The sequence below is a fragment of the Capra hircus genome, chromosome 22 (genome assembly GCF_001704415.2).
Source record: "Capra hircus breed San Clemente chromosome 22, ASM170441v1, whole genome shotgun sequence".
NCBI lineage: Eukaryota > Metazoa > Chordata > Mammalia > Artiodactyla > Bovidae > Capra > Capra hircus.
Window position 1 is genome coordinate 51,889,418 of NC_030829.1, and position 23,198 is coordinate 51,912,615.

Here is a 23,198-nt window from a genome sequence, read left to right on the forward strand (position 1 = left end):
GCTGTACATTTAAGAATGGTAAAAATAAATAAATAAACAATACTAGCTCACTTAAAAAAAATTTTTTTTTCAAAGTAACCATCGTGTACTTACAGACCTCGTCAGAATTGAAATGTTGTTTTATGTATTAGCTATCTTGTGAGTTTGTACTAATTTTTCTGGTTGTGCAGAGAAATGCCCAAATTTATAAACATTATTTAAATGCTAACCAGAGTTTTAAGGAACATCTTGTGAGAACAGATGTAATACTGGTTAAATTCCATGAGGAGGTTGGATGAAAACTAAGAAAATTTGAAATTAGAGCTTGAAATCTCCATTTAGATGTAGAGTTGACATGTCAGATTTGAGGGGTCCTAAACTGAACTTCTGTCCCACTCCCCAAAACAAATAGAAGACAAAACCTTCTCCAGCTCATTAAACAGAAATAGAATATTCTTGTAGTTGCTCAGGCTAAATGTTTGACTTCCCCTATCCTCTCTTTGTCTTGGCATCCCATGTCTGTTTTGTCAGAAAAATAGATCTGCAAACTGACCGACCGCTTCTCACCTCCCCTCCTTTTCTCTCCCTGGTTTGAGCTACCACCTCTCACTTTGACTACTGTAACAACCTCCCAGATGAGTCTCCCTCCTTGCATTCATTTGCTCCCTATAGTATATTCTCAAAAACACCCAGAGTGGCCCTGTACATAGATCATGTTATTCTTTGCTCAGAATCCTCCAGGAGTTTCCTAACTCAGAGTAAGAGCTGAAGTCCTTACTCAGATGCCATAAGGCCTCGTGACCACATTTCCTTATTCTTCCCTGTAGCTTTACTTCCCTGCTGTTCTTACCAGAGTTCCTGGACAAGCCAGGTGGGCCCCTGCCCTGGGGTCTGAGCATTCGTTGATTTTTCTATCTGGGATGCTTTTCCCTCAGATACACTTATAGTTCACCCTCCACCTTCTCAGAGAGGTCTTCTCTATCTTACCTGACAATGTGCCCCTTCCATTTTTCTCTCCTACTTTGCTTTAGTTTTATCCGTGGCGCCCATTGCTTTATCATTTGTACAATTAATTAGTATTGCCTGACTTTCCTCATTAGAAGATAAATGTTACAAGAGGGACAGGGCTTTTGCTTTGGTCACTGCTGTGGCCCCGCACCTAGACCAGTATCTGGCATAGAGTAGGTGCGCAGTAGCTATTGAATGGGCAGTCTTGTTGAATGTGGGTTTGTTTTTATTTTTAAAGATGAAGGAAAGAAATGTGGTTCTACAGAAGGAGTCTGTTTTAAATTGACAGTGTTTTATCTGCTAAGATGAAAGGGTAGAGGCTGGGAGGAGGCTCTAATGGGCTCACACTGGAGCAGAGAGGCGAGCTCTGGGGGAGGAGTGCCGCGGAACCCCTCTGGCAGTGGAGGAGGGGATTTCTGCATCATTCTCAAGCATATCAAGACTTTGGCCCATAGATCCCTTGTTACATTTCTGTAGCATTTGAGAGATGTGGCAGGAAATAAAGACTTGTGCTATGAACTTCCTGTGCTATTGAGAAAATTACAAACTGCTAGACCATAATAGCTGTTTAATGTTGAAGAGGAGTGGGCCACCTTGCTATTTTGTGTTTAAACAGATTACCTGGCTTAAATTTTTGTATACTGTGAAGTTTCATAAGGGTTTGATTATGTTTCCTTTTTTTTCACCAGCATTTTTCTCTGAGTAGGTGGTTCTTTCTGTTTGTTTCAGGACTCACATAGACAGGGAATGTTAAGAGCAGGGTCAGATGTAATTGCGGTGATTTTTGACAGGTTATTGGTACATGTCTTTCAGGAAATAAGTCCCTCTAGTGGTCTGTTTACATTTGAGAAAGCTGTGTAAAGAGCAGGCCTAGATCTATCACCTGCTAACTTTGCTCTCTTAGGCAGGTTGTTTGCCCTTTTCAAGCCCAAAGTTCTTCCTGTATAACAGGAGAACTAGTAATAAAAGAATTGTTTGCATTAGGGGACAGAAAATACTTTCAGTGCTTGGTAACCTGTGAACTCCGGGCGTAGGTGATGGACAGGGAGGCCTGGCGTGCTGCAATTCATGGGGTCGCAAAGAGTCGGACACGACTGAGCTTCTGAACTGAACCTGTTTGAGGGGTTAATAAATGTAAAATGATTAATTAGAGGTTTAATAAATGTAATAATGATTACCATCCACATAGACAGTTCTTACAAGTCCAGCCTAGTAAATAGTGCTGCCAATAAATCATTCTCTGTTAGGTCATCAGCCCCCTTTCCTATCTAAATGTGTGTATTTTTTATTGGATGTAACTAGAGCACATTCAGTGTCCTTTGTCTTTGGAGATTCTGTGTTTCTGGAGGAGAAAATTGAAGGTGAAACTTTGAAAAGACTCCAGGCACGCTAAAGGAAGAGCCTTTGTTTTGTTTCTTGTGAGGAAATTAACTTAGGACTTTGTCACTGCCAAAATCTGGGACTGTTGATCCTCCAGTGGAGATTACAGCAATTTGAAATGAGCTGAGAAGAGGCAAAGCTGTGTAGATTATAAATTTAAGTATTAACATTAGTCTTCTTAGTGATCTTCATTAAAGAGTTACAATTTCTGATTAATAAAAGATAGTATTTCTGATTGTTGGTTTTTCTGTGTGGAGTAAAGAGCCAGTCTGCTGTTGCAGCTGTCATCGGTGTTGGTGCCGAGCAGCAGAGGTGCAGTGTGCTCTCCTGCACGTGGCAGCCCTTTTAGAGATGAGCAGGTGCCTTGTGATTCGTGTTCTTTGAGATAAACATTGCTTATTCTTCTCCCCATTTTTTCTTTGTAATGTGGATTTAAACCATCTTATGGATTTTTTAAAATTGAGGTATAATTGACATAAAACACTGTTAGTTTCAGGTGTACAACATAATGAGTTGGAATTTGTGTAGGTTGTGAAATGATGACCACAAAAGACTCTGGTTAGTGTCTGTCACCACCCTTAGTTACAGAAATTTTTTTCCCCTTGTGATGAGAACTTTTCACTCTTAGCCATCTCAGTGGTTTAATTCTCAGTATCTGTACCAATCAAGGCCTAGTCAAGAGTCAGAAACCGCACAGTAGTGGGAATGGAGAATTAATTACTGAGGGGTCTCAGAGGGTAACGCATCTGCCTACAATGCAGGAGACCTGGGTTCGATCCCTGGGTCACGAGGATCCCCTGGAGAAGGAAATGGCAACCCACTCCAGTACTCTTGCCTGGAAAATCCCATAGACAGAGAAGTCTGGTAGACTACAGTCCATGGGATCGCAAAGAGTCGGACACGACTGAGCGACTTCACTTTGAAGAGAACAGTCTTTTGGACACTGTGGGAGAGGGAGAGGGTGGGATGATTTGGGAGAACAGCATTGAAGCATGTATAATATCATATATGAAACGAATCGCCAGTCCAGGTTTGATGCAGGATACAGGATGCTTGGGGCTGGTGCACTGGGATGACCCAGAGGGATGGTATGGGGAGGAAGGTGGGAGGGGGGTTCAGGGTGGGGAACACGTGTACACTCATGGCAGATTCATGTTGATGTATGGCAAAACCAATACAATATTGTAAAGTAATTAGCCTCCAATTAAAATAAACAAATTTAAATTTTAAAAAATAAATAAAGAGAGCTTGAAAGCAGATGCCCTGCCTACCCCAGGCCAGGGACTCATCCGTTAGGAACCGGGCTGCAGCAGAAGGGTGCGGCAGAGGAGCTAGCAGGGCTCCCTCTGTATTCCAGCCACACCCCGTCGCCTGCATTCCTGCCTCAGCTCCACCTCTGGTCAGGTGAGCAGCAGCATTAGATTCTCGCAGGAGCACAAACCCTGCTGTGAGCTGCACATGTCTCCTTCTGAGACTCTAATGCCTGATGAGCTGAGCTGGAGCTGAGGCGGTGATGCTCACACTGGAGCGCCCCTGCAAATACAGATTGTCATTAGCAGAGACATTTGCACAGAGCCCATGGTAAATCAGTTGCTTGCAGACTCACATCAAAATCCTATCAGTGAGTGACAAGTTATGGTGAGTTATATAATTATTTTAATACATATCACAATGTAATAATAATAGAAATAAAGTACACAATGGATGTAATTTGCTTGAATCATTCTAAATCCTCCACCCCACCCTCAGTCTGTGGAAACATTGTCTTCCACAAAACCTGGTGCCAGAAAGTTGGCAGCTGCTATTCTAAAGGATACGGAAATGGCAGGTATAGGGAGCAGTCAACTACCCTAGACTGCAGCAGAGTATATAGTAAAGAAAAATTTGGAAGAATGCCCTCCTGCTCCAAAGCCAGTTTCTTTTCTTGGATGTCTTCACTGGGTGTTTGCTGAGGAAATATAGACCAAGGTTGGCAAACAGGAAGCTGTATGTGGACGTGCTGCTGAATCAGCGGGAAGTCAGCTTGGGGCACTGGCAGAACTTGCCTGAGAAGATGCTCACAAGAGTGCCCGTTAAAAGATGTTCGGATGAGTGCCACTGGATGTTCTGCACACCAGCAGAGCATCACAGGAGCAAGGAGATGGAAAAGCACACTGGAAGCAGGAGAAGCCCCTTCCTCGTCACCCTCTGCTAACTTTTATATCATGCCAATGAGCAAAGGAGACACATTTACAGGGTCCGGCTCCATTATCAAGCAAGGCAGTAAATGGAGACTGAGTGAACTGAGGGAACACATTGACACCTGGCGCAATCTACCTGTTTGGCTACTTAGTACCCATCTGTACTTGTCTACATATATTTGAGCTTTCATATACCAACAGAACAACTCTTACATTTGCATTTAACAAGATATAACTATCTCTCATATGATGGAGGTGGCTTTCATCCTTTCCCCGAAGTGAGATGGTCAGAACCTATAGTCATGCTATGCATGCAATCCTCAAATCACAGTGGCAGTGTTTAATATTCTTTTGTCAAGAGGCTGATTGTAAAGTTAACCTTTGACAAATTATAATAATGGAAAGAAGAAGAAAAGAAAATTATTGGAATACACAAACAGAATATAACAAAGAGAAAATATACAAAGCCATCACAGTTCTTATTTTTGTCATTAGTCACAAGACCAGAATTGGTATCTCTGAGTTCTTTGTTCAGCTACCCATTTTGTGGTTCCCTTGCCCTCAGCCAGAACCTCAGCTGGTAGAAATTCTTTTCTTAGTGAAATGATCTAGAATTTCAAGTTGTCATTTCGTCAGTAGTATGGGCTTTTTTGGATAAATTGTCCTAGTTTTCCGTGGACCTTTATTATTGACATGGAAGTATTAAGAGGTACCTCACAGACTCCACTGGGTTCCATACCCGATCCTCTTTGTTTTTATTGTGTTGCAGCAATCCAGTTTACCTCTGATAATGAGGCTCAATTCTCCCAGGAAGTACAGTAGCCCTTTTTCCTGCCCATTGTTTCACTGGAGTAAGGAGTCCCAAATGGCCATGTAGGAGTCTCATTTTCTAGTTCAGTTAAACTGTTGTATATGATGGTAGGTATATTTCCTCCTTGGGGACTAAGACCTTCAAATTAGCAGAACTCTAATCTGTCAGGACTTGAAGTGAAAATTCGATGAGTCAGTTGTTGGACACAATAGTGTTTTCCCCTTGATTCTCAAATCCACATATTATGGCTGTTGTGGAGACGGCACTCTATAAGGTTCTCTGATTCAAAGCATTACCCCCATTCTTTTAGGGTGTTGTTTCCCAGTTGAAACTACAATTGAGTAAGTGATTATTCCATCTTTTAATTGGGCCAGCCATCTTGGGTGATGTGCTGGGATTATGCCAGTTAATTCTCTGGGCTTGAGTGGTTCCCCCCCCACCCCCCACTTTGCTGTGAAATGCCTTGTTGATTGGAAGCAGTGCTGTATGAAATGTTACGATGCTGGATCAGGCATTTCATGAGCACTGGCAGAAGCAAGGTAGGAAGAGAAGGCAAATCTATATCCAGAATACATCTCTAGTCCACTGAGAACAAATTTCTGCCTCTCCTTAATTGCTTCCACAGTCTCCCCATGATGTTCAGGTGTGGTGTAATCAACTTAGTCTCCCTGGGAATGGTACCCTATGGGAGGCTGAGTTTGAGTCTGTGCTGTTGACAAGTTGGACACACTTGGCAATAACTTTAGCCAGGTCAACTTGATTTAGGGAAAGCCCGTGTTGTTGATCCCATACATAGCTTCTCTCCCTTCAACAGTGGTCACTTTTTTGTGGATCCATTGAGGAAGCACTCTGGTGCCTGAGCCAAGAGGCTGGCTGATGTCCACAGAGTCATTTTGTCAGCCTGGTTATTAAGGTCTTCCTTTACAATAAGTGGGCTTTCGTGGTGACTCAGATGGTAACGAATCCACCTGCAGTGCAGAGTGCCGGTTCCATCCCTGCATCGGGAAGTTCCCCTGGAGAAGGGTATGGCTACCCACTCCAGTTTTCTTGCCTGGAGAATTTCGTGGACAGATAAGCCTGGTGGGCTACAGTCCAAGGGATCGCAAAGAGTCTGACACAACTGAGCAACTAACACTTTGACTTTTTTTCTCTTTACAGTGGATACCCTTTAAATGATTAGTGATGTGGGGTACAATAGTATAATCAGGGTAAACCATGTCTCACTCCATGGAGAGTGGCAGCCAGATGCTCCGCTCAAAGGTCCACCCACTTGGAGGATTTTCTCTCACCATTGTCCTTCAGGGTTACCTTGAAGTGGGGCTCGAGTGCTGTGTCTGTGCAGATTCATGTATAAACCAGACTGGAGTTTTTTCTTCCCTAACTGAGCAAGCTTTTAGAGCCACTTTTAGCTGCATAAGTTAACACATTAAAGACCAAATATAGAATTATATTCTACCCTCCTTGGTCAAATGTCCTTAGAAACTATTTCTACACCTAGTCCCCAAGTTTCTGCCAATATATTATTACCAGAGTCTTTTTTTTTTTTTTGCTGTGCAGGCTGTTTCCTTCAGGATTCATAAGGTACATCTGTTATCCTAGACCTGGCTTGGCATTTATCTATAAAGGACCAGATATAAGTATATAAGGCTTTGCAGGCCATATGGTCTCTGTCAGCAGATAACTCAGCTCTGCTGCTGTAGCACCAAAGTAGCCTTAGACAGTATGTAAACAAATGAGTGTGTCTGTGCCCATTTATTAATTGGTCACTGAAATGTGAATTTCTCAGAATATTCTTTCCTGTTGTCATTTTTTTAAACCATTGAAAAATGAGGTTTGGGTGATGATGTGTCAGTATAGGATCATTGATTATAACAAATGTACCTTGGTGGTGAGTATTTTGATGTGAGGAGAGCCTTCTGGTTGGTGATACAGGAATATTTGGGAAATCTACTTTCTATTCAGTTTTGCTCTGAACCTAAAACTAGTCTATAAAGTTTTAGGTTGTGGGCTGTTACAAAAACAGGTGGCTGAGCAAATTTTGCCCATGGAGTGTACTTTCCCAAAGACTGTCCTAGAGCATGCTGAGATTTGACCCTGGTTATGGGCCCATATTCAAAAGTAGAGACATTACTTTGCTGATTAAAGTCCGTCTAGTCAAGGCTATGGTTTTTCCAGTAGTCACGTATGGATATGAGAGTTGGACTGTGAAGAAGGCTGAGCGCCGAAGAATTGATGCTTTTGAACTGTGGTGTTGGAGAAGACTCTTGAGAGTCCCTTGGACTGCAAGGAGATCCAATCAGTCCATTCTAAAGGAGATCAGCCCTGGGATTTCTTTGGAAGGAATGATGCTAAAGCTGAAACTCCAGTACTTTGGCCACCTCATGTGAAGAGTTGACTCATTGTTAAAGACCCTGATGCTGAGAGGGGTTGGGGGCAGGAGGAGAAGGGGACGACAGAGGATGAGATGGCTGGATGGCATCACTGACTCGATGGATGCGAGTCTGAGTGAACTCCGAGAGTTGGTGATGGACAGGGAGGCCTGGCGTGCTGCGATTCATGGGGTCGCAAAGACTGAGCGACTGAACTGAACTGAACTGATGGGCCCAGAGTGAGAGGGAGTGGCTGTGGTAGGCCTCAAGGAGAATGAGCATCCTCTTTCAAAGCATCTGCCCCAGGTGAAATTTTCTCAGGGATTTAGTCAGTATCTTCAGGCTCCTAAGGACAAGCTCCTTCATTCATGAGGCCCACAGTGACCTGGGGCCTCATGATTATAAATTTCAGTTATGGACCTGTGGCTACAGGAAATAAGAGATTCTCTGGGGCTGTGATATAAACTCTGATTTTCAAGCTAACTCTCAGCACTTGAGAGACCTCAGTTGGTCATTTTCTTACTTTGAGCACTCAGCATATTCAGCAGGCTCTGTCCATACTACAGTTATTGCAGTCATTGCTCTCACCAAAACATTCAAGTGCAGTAGTTGCTTGGGCTCCCTAGGTACTTGCTTTAGTTTACACTTCAACACAATCATCATTTGACAGCTCAACTGTTGCACTGTCTGCTGTGGATTAATAGTATCCTGTTTCCCGTTGGTAAGGTGCTTATTAGCATTGCACTGAAACCCAAATGCCTGACACACCAGTCTCTACATCCCATGTTTGTAAGTCTGTTTACTTTTGGTACCAGTTTTGTGTTAAGGTCCAGTCAGCAAATAGAAACAGTAGTTTGAACAAGAGAAAGTTAATATAAACAATAACTAAGTAATACTGGGCTTCCCTGGTTGCTCAGTTATAAAGAACCCACCTGCTGATACAGGAGACAAGAGTTCCATCCCCAGTCCAGGAAGATCCCCTGGAGAAGGAAATGGTAACCTGCTCCAGTCTTCTTGCCTGGATAATTCCATGAACAGAGGATCCTGGCAGGCTACAGTTCATGGGGTCACAAAGAGTCAGACGTGATTGAGCAGACACACATAAAAGCAATAAGATATTACCCACTGAAGGATAAAGAGAACCCTGAGGAATAAACGAATAGCAGATAAGGGAACTGAGGCAGGAGATACAAGAAAAGGATACATTTGAAAGAGAGCCCACCCCAGGCTGAGATTCAGACCTCTTGAAGTCTCCTGGAGGGTGGAGAAGTTTCTGAGATGCCACGGACTGAGGGGTACCAACAGAACTCTCCATGAAACTCGGTAGGAGTTGACTGGGCTGACAGCAGAAGTAAAGAAAGGTCACCTGTTTGGAGCCACTGTAACTTGTGGAAATGAGCACCGCTCAGTGTCTCACTCACCCGAAGAGCAAGAACGAAAGAAAACACCTCAGAGCCTGGCACATACTGTAGATGCTTAAATAGACGTTGAATGAACAAATGAGTACAGCTCAAGGTAGCACTGAATTGTTGCTATCTTTGTTATGTTTGATTCATTCAACTTAAAGAAAAACCCCGATTTGACCCGGTCCATCCAATTGAAATTGATACATATGAAATTCTGAATGGTTGTGTTAAAGGATACCTTCATTTGGCTTACAGGAAATCACCCTCCTTGGGCACCAGTGGATCCTTCTGAAGATTTGGTGTGTTTGCACTGTTAACACACCCCCCTTGTTTAGAAGACTGGGCCACAGTTGTGACCAGAGGGCACAAACGACTTAAGTTTTCATTCTAATTTTTTCTCGGAGCAGAGAGAAAGCTACCGCATCAAGTGCCTGCAGTGATAACCCTTTTATCAGGCATTAGTGAACTGAAGAAGCAGAGGTCTGTTGGGTTTTGGAGGATTTCTGGCAGGTTATCTGGCCTTGCCTCCCTTGCTGTATGGTAGTTAGGGAGAGTGGGAAAGAAATGTGCCTCTGGCTGTGTGTGGAGAGAAAGAAGAGATGGAAACCTGACCCTGCAACTAGCTTGGTGCCTCTCTTTGCTGCCTCGGGGGGAAGATCATGTCGCCTCCATGTCAGGAGGAAGAGGGGGAACGGAAATCATGGGAAGCCAAACCCTTCCACAATCCCACACTGCTGACACACTTCTTCTCAGAATATGAAGACATCCTTCAGAATCTGAGGGAACAGGAAGAGAGAAAATGGTTTGGACATTAATTTCCTTCGTGCTTCGTGTGTGTTGTAGTGTTCCAAATCATATTCTGTAATGAGAATGTTAAATATCCATGAATAATTTGCCCTACTTGGGACAGTGGGTTTTCATTCTCAGTTTAGAGCTGGAATGTCAATTATCCAAATGTCAATTTATCCTGGAATAAATTGGCAGAATGAACAGAAGTCGTGAAATATGGACTGTGGACCTGAATGCAATTTAACGTTCACATGGGATTTCTACTGCAGTTGAATTTTGATTATGGCTACTCATAAGGTGTTTTCTGGCTTTAAACCAAAATAATTAAAATACTTCTATTTATATAAAACTGTTCGTCAGAATGTGAAAATATAAATGGGGCTTATTATGAGTTATTGATATTTTGAGGAGATATTTGAATTCTTATTTTGTTTGAAGAAATAACCATATTTTTCTCTCTCCCTATTCTTGTAGCTCAGCTGGTAAAGAATCCGCTTGCAATATGGGAGACCTGGGTTCAATCCCTGGGTTGGGAAGATTCCCTGGAGAGGGGAATGGCTACCCACTCCAGAATTCCATGGACTATATAGGCCATGGGGTCGAAAAGAGTTGGACATGACAGAGTGACAAGTAAATTGTATACTGATTATATTTTAATATTCAGCAAAAAAAAAATAATGTGAATGAAATTAAATAGAACAAAGGTGTTGCAAAAAGTAGAATCTTTAATTTTCCGGTTGTATCTTTAACAAAAGCCCACCGGAATTATCAGTATTTTGTATGTCCATAAAGCAGACTGAGAGCCGAAGAATTGATGCTGGAGAAGACTGTTGAGAGTCCCTTGGACTTCAGGGGGATCAAACCAGTCAGCCCTAAAGGAAATCAGCCCTGGATTAGAAGGACTGATGCTGAAGCTCCAATACTCTGGCCACCCGATGTGAAAAGCTGACAGAGATTGAAGGCAAAAGGAGAAGGGGCAGCGGAAGAAGAGATGGTTTAGATAGCATCACTGACTCAATGGACATGAATCTGAACAAACTCCAGGAGGTAGTGAAGGTCAGGGAAGCCTGGTGTGCTGCAGTCCACAGGGTCTCAAGGAGTTGAACACGACTTAGTGACTGAACAACCACAATGTCCAGATTAATTCTTCCCCCTCCAAATTGCAGTCATTTCTTCTTTCAACAACCGTTTATTGGGCACCATCTAGGTGTCAGACACAGCATCTGTGTCTGGGAATACCAAATAGAAAGACGCACTCCTTGCTCTCAGGTGGCCCGCCATTGAGCCATATCATGTATCACATGTTTATGTGTGTGCACAGTCTTCCACACGAACACTGAGGAAAGAAGTCCCCGTGGAGTGGTACATGCATGTATTTCCTAGAGGAGTGAACCTGAGAGGATGAGTAAGCCTGGAGCAGGCAGACAGCATGGGGGAGCAAAGTAAAGTATTACAGATGGATAGAGCAGGTCATGTGAAACAGTAGGATGTGGGTAAGGAATAGTATGGTTAGGTGGGAATGATGCTGAAACATTATTTAAGACTGGCTTGTGTAGACTCTTCTGTGATTAATTTCAGTAATCTGTGAGTTTTGGAAAAACGCTGAAGAGTTTTGTATGTTTTATGCTAGGAAGAGGAACGTCAGACTAGAGGCAGAGACTCTAGTTGGTTGCTCAACTTTTCAAACAGATGGGCAATCTGATTTCATTTGTCCTGTACTTAACTCCCTCCACTTACCCCTAGATTTTTTTTTTTAAGCAAATCTCAGGCATAAAGATTGATATATGGATAGGATAATATGATGTCTTGGATTTGCTTTAAAAAAATATGATTCTTTTTAAAAACATGCTTATCCATTCACACACAATCAGTCAGTTCAGTCACTCAGTCGTGTCCGACTCTTTGCAACCCCATGAATCGCAGCACGCCAGGCCTCCCGGTCCAGATCCATCGCCAACTCCCGGAGGTTACTCAAACTCATGTCCATTGAGTTGCTGATGCCATCCGACCCTCTCATCCTCTGTCACCCCCTTTTCCTCCCGCCTTCAATCTTTCCCAGCATCAGGGTCTTTTCAAATGCGTCAGCTCTTCTCATCAGGTGGCCAAAGTATTGGAGTTTCAGTTTCAGCATCAGTACTTCCAATGAATGTTCAGGACTGATTTCCTTTAGGATGGACTGATTGGATCTCCTTGCTGTCCAAGGGACTGTCAAGAGTCTTCTCCAACACCACAGTTCAAAAGCATCAATTTTTCAGTGCTCAGCCTTCTTTATGGCTCAACTTTCACATCCATACGTGACTACTGGAAAAGCCATAGCTTTGACCAGATGGACCTTTGTTGGCAAAGTGATGTCTCTGCTTTTATATGCTGTCTAGGTTGGTCATAACTTTTCTTCCAAGGAGCAAGCATCTTTTAATTGCATGGCTGCAGTTACCATCTGCAGTGATTTTGGAACCCCCCCCAAAATAAAGTCTGTCCGTGTTTTCATTGCTTTCCCATCTATCTGCCATGAAGTCATGGGAACCAGATGCCATGATCTTAGTTTTTTGAATGTTGAGTTTTAAACAGAACAGACTGGTTCCAGCTTGGGAAAGGAGTACATCAAGGCTGTATATTTTCACCCTGCTTATTTAACTTATATGCAGAGTACATCATGAGAAATGCTGGGCTGCGTGAAGCACAAGCTGGAATCAAGATTGCCGGGAGAAATATCAATAACCTCAGATATGCAGATGACACCACCCTTCTGGCAGAAAGCAAAGAACTAAAAAGCCTCTTGATGAAAGTGAAAGAGGAGAGTGAAAAAGTTGGCTTAAAGGTCATCACACACACATTCACACCCCGTTTCATAATGTCAGATGTCCAGTTAGTATTCAGTTCACCAATATTTCCCAAATTATCTCATTTGTTTTTCACTAACTGTTGGTTTGTTCAAAGTAGAATCTAAATTTCTTTTAATCCATAATTCTATAGGAAATATTATTTAATACAGTTTGAATCTTGCTTGTGTTTTAAAGATGGTAGAGATTTATTGTGCTTATAACAGGAGGAGAGAAGGGATAAGAGACCAAGTCTAGGAGGTTGGAGCAGTAGATGATACAGGGAAAGATGATGAATGGGGTACTTGCATGAATGCTGTCCTTGGAAAGGAGAATGATACGCGTTTCTTATATTCTCTAGTTTGACAGGTTTGTGTGTGTGTGTTTTTTTTTCCAAATTAAAAAGAAAGTGAAGGTGGAGGATCATAACCTCTCTCACAAATAGGAAGGAAAGAAGTAATGATGGACTCATGTAGATAAGTTTGGAATAGAGGCAAGGTCAGTGGAAGAATACTGTTTTCTATAAAGTAAGGGTTTGTATGGGATGGAGGATGCTGGCGAGGAGAGTACAGAAACAACCTTTTAGAGAATGAAAAAGGATCTCGTGTAGAAACATTTTTATAGGAACAGTGTACATTCAGGATGGTAGTAAATCCAGTGTCAGGGCAAGTAAAAGGAACAGCTGAAACAATGTAGTGTCTATAGCTCAACTGTTGCTAACTTAGGGTGTATTGTGGCCTATGGTGGCAGCTTCACCTGTGCCCATTCTGGGAGGGGCACAGGTTTCTGGTTGAAGCAAAATGAGCATACTGTGTTTTTTGTTTTTGTTTTTTTTGTTAGTAAATTTCTAAGACAAGCATGCTGGCCAACCAAATAGAAACTGTTAACTCAATCTCTCTCTCTTCTTGAGACCTTCAGTGCTTTGGTGTTTTCAAATAGTATTAGAACTCTAGAAGTCTTTTAAAAACGTCTCCAACAATTTAGGGATGGCTATATATCATTCAAATCAGGAAGGTTAATGAAGTCTTTGCCTGTGTAGTGCAGAGGAGAAAGACACCCTAATATAGTTGGATATGAGCATTTAAAGCTGTTTTATTATAAAAAGTGGAATTGGTGGAAAATCTGAGAAAAGAATTTTCTTCTGTCACTTGTTTCTATTTTTAGAAAATAAAACTAGAAGTACTTCAATTTTTATTTTGAAATAATTATAGATATACAATGAAAGAATAGAACAAATAAAACAAAGAACTTTCATATGTTTTTCCAGGTTCACCAATCAGTAACATTTTGCCACAATTGCTTTATCATTCTATAATCAATATGTATGTGAATATACACATTATTTCCCTAGCCAATTTTGTTTTATCTTTGTGATAATAATCTAAGACATTCTCATGTGTTATAGTGTCAACAGCCATATTCCTAGATTTCCCCCATCTTATCTATGAAACCCTCTTGCCAGCATTAATTTTCTTATCTTTCCGTGTACTTTAAACATCATCATATAGTTTAATGCTTAATGAGATAATGACATATTTTATTATATGTATTCCCATTCCTCGGATGGTTAAATATCTATCACAAAAATGTAGTGAAGCCTAAACTTAGTCTTGGACTTCTTGACTCGGGGGAGAAGAGGGGGGGGTGTTGGGGGAGGGGGCTAGGAGAATGATAGTAAATATGAGCCTACAGTATCGTACATAGAGGTGTAGGGTGTAGACTAACAGACTTTTGTAAGGGAAGGGAGCTTAGATACCAGGTATTGGTACAGTGCTTTGGTGGTACAGGTGAAATAATTTATATTAAAATATATAATGATATGTTAACATGTTACCTACCCAAGACCCCCTGCCCAACTTTAACATTTTTAATGAGTATACTTTAAAAAATAAATGTTCAGTAAGAAGGCTGGTGGTGTATCTAAATTTCTGGTGAACTGTCTGGTTTAATAGAAGACAGCTGCAATTCAGTCTGTCACAATATGTTGTTAGAGTTGAACTATAAGAAGAAAATCATTTCACACACACACACACACATATATATATGTAAGTTAAGATAAAGGGTATTTTGATAGTTTTTTCTCAGGTAACTAGATATTCTTCTTTGATTTGACATCATAATTGGAGAAGTGGTCATTTCTTAAAGGTTACTTGCATTGTAGAATCTGAAACCATATCAATGAACTTTTTAAAATTAAGATCTATTGGTCTGTGTTACACTTTGAATGGCTCTTATCTGATACAATTATTCTGGCTTTGATATATAGAGATACAGATATTACTAGATTAATTGACACTTTAAGTATCTAGCCATTTGCCTTTTCTGTAAAATGCTTCCAGTTTCATAGAAATAGATACTGGCCTTTTTTTCCCCCATTCTACTTTTTTTCCCCTCCATTTATAGGAGAACCAAAGTATCTAGGGTTTTTTCCATTGTATTAAGTAAATTACTTCTTATTTTAAATTTCATTTTTCATTCTTTGTCTGAAATAGACTCTCTAAGTAGATTGCAGTTGTGCTTTCAAAAAACAAAAATCCAACACATTTATTCTGAAGGCTGTTGTTCCTGCAAGGGAGTTTTCCTGCTTATACTTTGCAGTTTTAAGAAGGAAATCTAGGTCAGTAACACTGAATGAAAATGTGGGAGAGAGCCTGTGTCAAAAATGCTCATTAATAACACTGTTGGCCAGAGGCTATTCTGAACATTGCTTCCAGGCTGGGCCGCCTCACCAGCACAGAGTGGAGATCACCAGAGTTGCTTACTCTTATCCAGAATGTGTGGGCGAAATGTACCCACTTCACTGATTAACAACTGCTTTATTTCCCAAAGGGTAAGAAATTTAAGCAGAATCACAGCCTTTTAAAGTTTATTTTAGAAATGATAGACTGTAGCTTAAATGCTTCTTGGGTTTCTTATGCTTTTCATATTAAGTATAAATTGCTTTCCGAGAGGGCTGATGTATATGAATTTGTTAAATCATCCGGTCTAGAATAATGACTCTTGTGGTAATTTTGATAGCACATTGTTTTTTGAGCACAATTCTGTGCCATGCACTGAACTAAGCATTATGAAGAAATAAAATGATAAAAGCATACTCTTTAAAGAACACATATTAATGATTTGGAGAAATAAGATTAACACGTGTTAAATAATGGATTTTTAAATGATGAACATAGAATACTTAAAAGGTTTCAGTTCAGTTCAGTTCAGTTGCTCAGTTGTGTCCGACTCTTTGCTACCCCATGAATCGCAGCACGCCAGGCCTCCCTGTCCATCACCAACTCCTGGAGTTCACTCAGACTCACGTCCATCGAGTCAGTGGTGCCATCCAGCCATCTCATCCTCTGTCATCCCCTTCTCCTCCCCCCAATCCCTCCCAGCATCAGGGTCTTTAACAATGAGTCAACTCTTCGCATGAGGTGGCCAAAGTATTGGAGTTTCAGCTTCAGCATCAGTCCTTCCAAAGAAATCCCAGGACTGATCTCCTTCAAAGTGGACTGGCTGGATCTCTTTGCAGTCCAAGGGACTCTCAAGAGTCTTCTCCAACACCGCAGTTCAAAAGCATCAATTCTTCGGCGCTCAGCTTTCTTCACAGTCCAACTCTCACATTCATACATGACCACAGGAAAAACCATAGCCTTGACTAGACAGACCTTTGTTGGCAAAGTAATGTCTCTACTTTTGAATATGCTGTCTAGGTTTAAGTTGTTTTTTTTTTAAATGAAGGCTAATTAAAAAAAGTAATCTGGCTAAGGGCTAAACTGTTTGTTAGGAACAACAACAAATGTTGAAAGAGCTAAGAAAAGGAAAGTGAGCATTAAAATCTGAAGAGAGGCTCTGTGGGAGCTCTGACCTGGGTCCTGGCCCTGGGATGTTGGTGCAAGAGGGAGCATTTCAGACAGGTGGATCACGTGAGCAAAGGCACAGGGGCAAGAAGCACGGGCTTCGGCAGGGGCCGTGAGGGCACTAGCCTGCTTTCCTGTTGGAGTCACGGGAAATAAGCCTGGCATGGGTCCATTTCAGTGGATGAGGAATGGTATTAGATTAGCACCCAACACTTTCATTCTTATTCTGTGGGAAGCATTTGTTGTGTTAAAACCCTAAGCAGATTGACTTTATTAGCTTTGAAATAAGAGATGGTTGGTGTACCTTCTCTAAGTAGGCCATAATTCAAAGACTGAAATGCTAATACTTTCCTGTGTAGTGTAAAATTATTGATAAAGTGACAAGTATCCTTAGAGGTCATTACTGAGACCAGGAGAAATAAAAAGGCTGTCCTTTGCTTGAACGGTTAACTTTCAGCAACAGTTAGCTTTTCAGTCTATACTAGTACCCAGCCCTTTGCTTGCTTGCTTGCTTGTTTACTCTGTCTCCCTCCCTCTATCCCTCCTGTCCCTCCTGTAGTTTAACCTTTGCAGATTTACTAGAATATTTACTAGTAGTTAAGTGGGGGAGAAGGGGACGACAGAGGATGAGATGGCTGGATGGCATCACTGACTCGATGGACGTGAGTCTGAGTGACCTCCGGGAGTTGGTGATGGACAGGGAGGCCTGGCGTGCTGCGATTCATGGAGTCGCAAAGAGTCGGACACGACTGAGCAACTGAACTGAACTGAACTGAAGTGGGGGAAAGAAAAACTATTCTCGAAGACAGCCAAAGAGCCAGGTTTTGAGACTGTTGCTTGCAGTCTGTTGAGTCAGTTACAAATGGAGTCCTATCATCAACCTCAGGGCATCAGAAAAATCTTGTTTTCTCTTATCATCTTCTGGTTGATTTCTCCTTAATAATTCAGAATGGGGCCGTGCTATTACATTTGTGTTTTTGTTATTTGAGAACTAAGCTAAATTAATTCTATAAAATCTTACATATGTCTACGTGAACACCTGTACTGGAATGTTCAGAGCAGTTTTATTTACAAAAGACAGAAATAGAAGCAATCAAATGTCAACAGTGATACCTTTTAACTTTCATTTCCTGTTTCTGTTTGAAGGGTTTCCAACTGAATTCCTTGAAGAGAAGATGGCCTACCAGGGATATCAGAACAGCCAGAACTGGCCAGAAAATACAAACTTTTGCTTTGAACCCGAGCAAATGGTAAATCCTATCCAGACTGGTAAGTGCAAGACTTGCTTGTGACCGCTGAATGTAATAACTTAAACACGAAAAGCCTCCAGTCACCGTGCAGACAAAACATTCCAGCCTAAGTATTGCTCGTAAAGCACAGCCCAGGCGTAATTATTTCCTCTGAACATTTAGTTGACCTTTCTCCTATTTATCCCTTCCTCTGAGGCAAGTGCCCCTTTGTTCTCTCCCCTTCAAAACCTATTTTGACTAAATTAACTGAAATTCATTTTCATTGAGGACTAAATGATCAGTTGTACCCTAGAACTTTAATTCTTCTGTAGAGAATTATAGTAATAAGGACACCATTTGTGGAATGCCTGTTTTGCTCCAGGCACAGTGCTAGAACCTCAATATACGTACTCTCTACGTTTATTACCTAACTCTGCCAAATATATATTATCTTCATTTGACAAAAGAGAAATGAAAAATTATACCCGGTTTCTATAAAATTCAAACTATATAGAGAAAAAAAGCATATCTGTTGTTGCCTAGAGCTAGAAGGGGCAGGAGGGGTGGGCTGCATAAGGACCTCAAAGCAGTGGCATTGATACCTCCAAGTCAGAGCAGTCAAGTAGAGAGCTCAAGGTATTTGTTTCCACTTTTACTATATGGTTTCTTTTTTGTTGTCTAACTTATAAGGTGCTCATTAAGTGAAGTGAAGTTGCTCATTCGTGTCCGACTCTTTGCAACCCCGTGGACTGCAGCCTAAGAGGCTCCTCTGTCCGTGGGATTATCCAGGCGAGAATACTGGAGTGGGTTGCCATTTCCTTCTCCAGGAGATCTTCCTGACCTAGGGATCGAACCCAGGTCTCCCGCATTGTAGGCAGACGCTTTACCGTCTGAGCCACCAGGGAAGTAAGGTGCTCATAACTGGTTCTAGATGATCTAGTGCTTGATGTTCTGTGCCACTCTCCAGTCGTTGGTTACCCTGGATATATGTAATTGTAAAAGAAGCTTTATTGAGATATAATTCACGAACATACAATTCACCCATTCAAAGTATACAATTAAGTGGATTTTAGTATATTTATATATATGTATAGTCATCACAAGAATCCATTTTAGAATTATCACCTCCTAAAGAAACTCAGTACTCCTTAGATCTCACTCCCTACCTCCTTATCCACCCCAGCCCTAAGCCACCACTAACTTACTTTATGTCTCTGTATATTTACCTGTGAAGCTGTGAGATTGGGTGAGATCACTAAGGGGAGGGAATGTAGAAAAAGAAAGATCTTCATCTTTCCCCCATCTTTAGTTCTCAGCTTAAATATGAACTAAAGTATATCCATCTGTTAAATGTTTTCAACCCTTATTTTTATACATCTTAGGAATTTCAGAGTGCTCAGGGTCTGCATATCATACACACCCAGTAAAATATATTGACCACCTGATGCTAAGAGCTGAGTCATTGGAGAGGACCCTGATGCCCAGAAGGATTGAGGGCAAGAGGAGAAGGGGGCCACAGGGGATGAGATGATTGGATGACATCACCAACTCAGTGGACATGAGTTTGAGCAAGCTCTGAGAAATAGTGAAGGACTGGGAAGCCTGATGTGCTGCAATTCATGGGGTCACAAAGAGTGGGACATGACTGAGCAACTGAACAATAACAAAATAGTAATGAATAAATGACAGAATTTCATGAAATATTTGATTTTTACATGTGATTTGGCAGTCTTCCTCTCCTAATACGGGAACCATACAACAGTTATTTTTGTTGCTAATTTAAGGCCTAGACTTAAGTGCAGCCGCCTCTGACAGTGGAAGTACAGAATTAGTTCACTGAGAATAGAAATGCATGTTCTTAGGTCCTGGCAATCTTTTAAGGCTTTCCGGGGTAATTCAGATGTATGTTGCATTTTGAGATGGCCTCCTTAGAGAGCAGAAGTCTTGCTTGGCCTGAGTGGCTTTGCTCTTTTTTCGTAAGAAGGTAGAGTTTACCTGATGTTCTCAGTGCCTTTACTCATGGCAGCTCCTGAGTATAGAGTTCATTCTCTTCAGATGCCAGCTGTTCACCTTGTCTCATTCAGACAGCTTTTGAAATGCAATTTTCTTCATGATGTTCACAAGAGGTGAAAATGTCCTTTTTACTTTTTTTTTTAATAACCTGGAATGAATGTCTGCTCTGTAAATACATATTGAAAGTTTAGTTATATTTGTACTCTCACCTCCTAGTATAGACTCAAGCATGAATTGTACTTTCAGTTTTGTGTATTTGTTGCCTGACTGATTTAGATAATCAAATACTAGAGAATATGAGATTTTGTATTTTTAACTGTGAAAATGAATTAGTGAATATTTGATTCCCTGGCATGTTCAGTCACATATTACCTTATTTAACACACTGTGGACAACACACAATATTCAATAATATTGAATGTTCATTCAATAATAAATGCTAATCTTTCTAGTTGTGTTCTGGAAATGAGTTTTAAATTCCTTCTTTATTCCAGATCCCTTTAAGATGCACCATGATGATGGCCTAGAAGATTTGCTCTTTCCCCCCAGTGGAACAACCGATACTTCAGCATTTGTAGAGCAAAATGATCCCCTGAAAGACAGTTATGGTATGATTTCTCTAACTGGATTTATTTCTTTACTCCAAGCAATTAATGTGGCCTTTCATTCATCACAGTTGAAGTGAACCACTAGGGAAAGTCATGTTTAGGGACTCTGTCTGACACAAGGCTGTTTCTAAATTGGGCTTCCCTGATGGTTCGGTAAAGAATCTGCCTGCAGTGTGGGAGATCCAGGTCCGATCTCTGGGTCAGGAAGATCCACTGGAGAAAGAAATGGCAAACCACTCCAGTATTCTTGCCAGGAAAATTCCATGGACAGAGTTTTAGTCATAGAGAATTCACAGTTGGACTGCTCAGGGGCTGCTCACCTCCTGTTGTGGGAGAATCTTGAATCCTGTATCCTAGGGCCAGCTTCTGTCTCCACATTTTATTAACTCGTGGCCTTATTAAGCAAGTTATGTCCTCCCTAAAGTTTGATTTCTTTATAAAATGGAGCCACCATTAGTTCTTACCTTAAAGATGTGGTGATGATTAAATAAAATTATGTGAAAGTATACCACATAGTGTCTGGTACGTAATAAAGGGTTAAACAGATCTTAGTTGTCAGTTAGGAGTATCCTCATTCCTGGTTTTATATAGCTGAACATGAATGTGGCCAGGGTCCTGTAGGGTAGGCAAAACTTGACTTCTGCTCATCTTTGGTGTTCAGTTGAGTTTAATAAAAAGATTTATCAAAAAAAAAAAAAAGCAAATAATTTGGGCTTCCCTGGTGTCTCAGATGGTAAAGAATCCACCTGCAATGCGAGAGAGCTGAGTTCAATCCCTGGGTTGGGAGGATCCCCTGGAGGAGGGCACGGCAGCCCACTCCAGTATTTTTGCCTGGAGAATCCCCATGGACAGAGAGGCATGCAACATCCATCACACGGGAAGAAAGCAACTCAAAGTGGTAGCTTAGAAATTCAGTTTGTGTAACATCCTCAAAAAAGAATAATAAACTTATAGAGAAATGACAGGAAAAATGAAGCAATTTTACACTTCCAAGAGCCATAGTGTGGGAGGGTAAGCATGTGGGAGGAAACTTAATGGAGTCAGGTTTGTTGGCAGATTCCTCTGGTGCCCTCTCTGGCCTGAGAAGCATCTCTTGCCAGTGAAAGGAAAATTTATATCCTGCCTTTAGTCAGAAAGGCGGTAGCTTTTTCTGGGTTTGCTGTTTGCTTGATTGCCTTCAGCTGAAAATTTTTATGTCAGAGTGGCATATCTGAGGGTGACATGTTTTGATTTCCTTCAGTACCCATCATCAGTAAGTCCCACTTCAAATTATGTTTATAGTTTTGCTTTTGTAAAGATCCTGACTAGTAGTAATATGTTTCACTTGTGCTTTCCTGTGGCCTGATGATCTCTTGGAAGAAGGATGTTGAATAAATTGACTTTGATGCTGTCATCTAATCTCCTGAGTTGATTTTGGCTTTGACTCCTGGTGTTTTTTTTGTTTTTTGTTTTTTTTTTTCAGCTCACTAGCTAGGGAGTCAGTTAGTTGCATTGACTTCTCTCTTTACAGCATCTTTCTTTTCTTCCTTTATTTTCTCTCTGCTTTACCCCAATGAATGCCCCTATCACTTCATACCTAGAGTATCTCAGTTGTCACCTGTCAGAATCCTGCTCCCTTTTAAAATTATTTCTGAATATACCTGATCACTCTGACTCCTTGTTCTTTATTCTTATCTCATTTTCATGATTAATACCTTAAGATAGCATGCCCCTGTCCTTTGGGGTCTTTTTGCTCTTGATTTATCTGGTTTTCCAGATCCTTCTTCTTTTGTGTGTTCTAATCTTGTTTTACCTCTCTCGTTTACAAGACGTATTTAAATCAGACTAATCTCAGAGTCCCAGAAAGATTCATGTGCTTTTGGCATCTTCATCCGTTTCTTTGCTCACTGGTATCTCCATTCCTGAAATTGACTTCTCTCTTCTCTCTTCTTACTCTTGTTTCTCCTCTGAAACCTTCTGTGACTGTTCTGGTCTTCTTCATGGTTGTTTGTCTAATAACACTGAGTCCATACAACACCATTTTCCTTATTTGATATATGTGTCTTTTGCCTCTCTAGCTAAATTGTAATCCTGATGGCAAGGACCTGGTGATAGTAAATCCCATGTGGTGTTATGTCTCGCAGAGGACAGCATAAAAATAATACTTTAAATCTGTCTAGTTCTTAATAATTTACAAATCATTTTCACAAAATTGTAATTTTTGAATCTTTGCAAAACACTGTAGGTGGCCAGTCAATGTTGACTAGTGGTGAGACAGCCTAACAATTAGCCAAACCTGACAGATGCCAGCGATTTTTATTTTTAAACTTTCCCGCTTTGTTTCTCATTGTTCCTTTTGACCTATGTCTTTATGGCAGTATATAAACTGATTTCAATATCAAATGTGTTTTTTCCTCAATGTTGACTGAGTTTCAAAAATGGATTTCTGTTTTACTGTTAGGTATGTTACCCTGCGACACATTTGCTCCTGCAGCTGTTGTTCCTCAGGGGTGGTCTGCGGAAGCCCCAAACCCTGCACACTTGGAATCCTTCATTTCCCCTGAGGCCGTTCCACAGCCTCTGCAGCCAACAGCAGGTACATTATTAGACTCCCTCTTTGCACTTAATAGTTGCAGTATCAGTAATCATCATATAGGTTTTAGCCTTTCGCTTGCAGTATGGATAAAATTTTCACAACTGTCACAAATGTTTCTAAACTTTTAAATGTTTTTAAAGTACTGACTTCACAGCTGGAGGAATTAAGTTGTAGTTGAAATACAGTT

The 23,198-nt window shown here is 41.1% G+C and overlaps 1 protein-coding gene across 9 annotated transcripts in view; it reads left to right on the forward strand.

The window, feature by feature from the left end:
- Positions 1-23,198, forward strand: part of MAP4 (microtubule associated protein 4) — a 100,418-nt gene that overhangs the window by 33,775 nt on the left and 43,445 nt on the right. For all 9 annotated transcript variants that reach the window (XM_018066778.1, XM_018066775.1, XM_018066774.1 and 6 more), the window contains 3 exons: positions 17,733-17,855; positions 20,323-20,436; positions 22,877-23,011. In XM_018066778.1, coding sequence (XP_017922267.1) covers positions 17,733-17,855; positions 20,323-20,436; positions 22,877-23,011 — 372 coding nt within the window. The remainder of the gene's footprint in view (positions 1-17,732; positions 17,856-20,322; positions 20,437-22,876; positions 23,012-23,198) is intronic.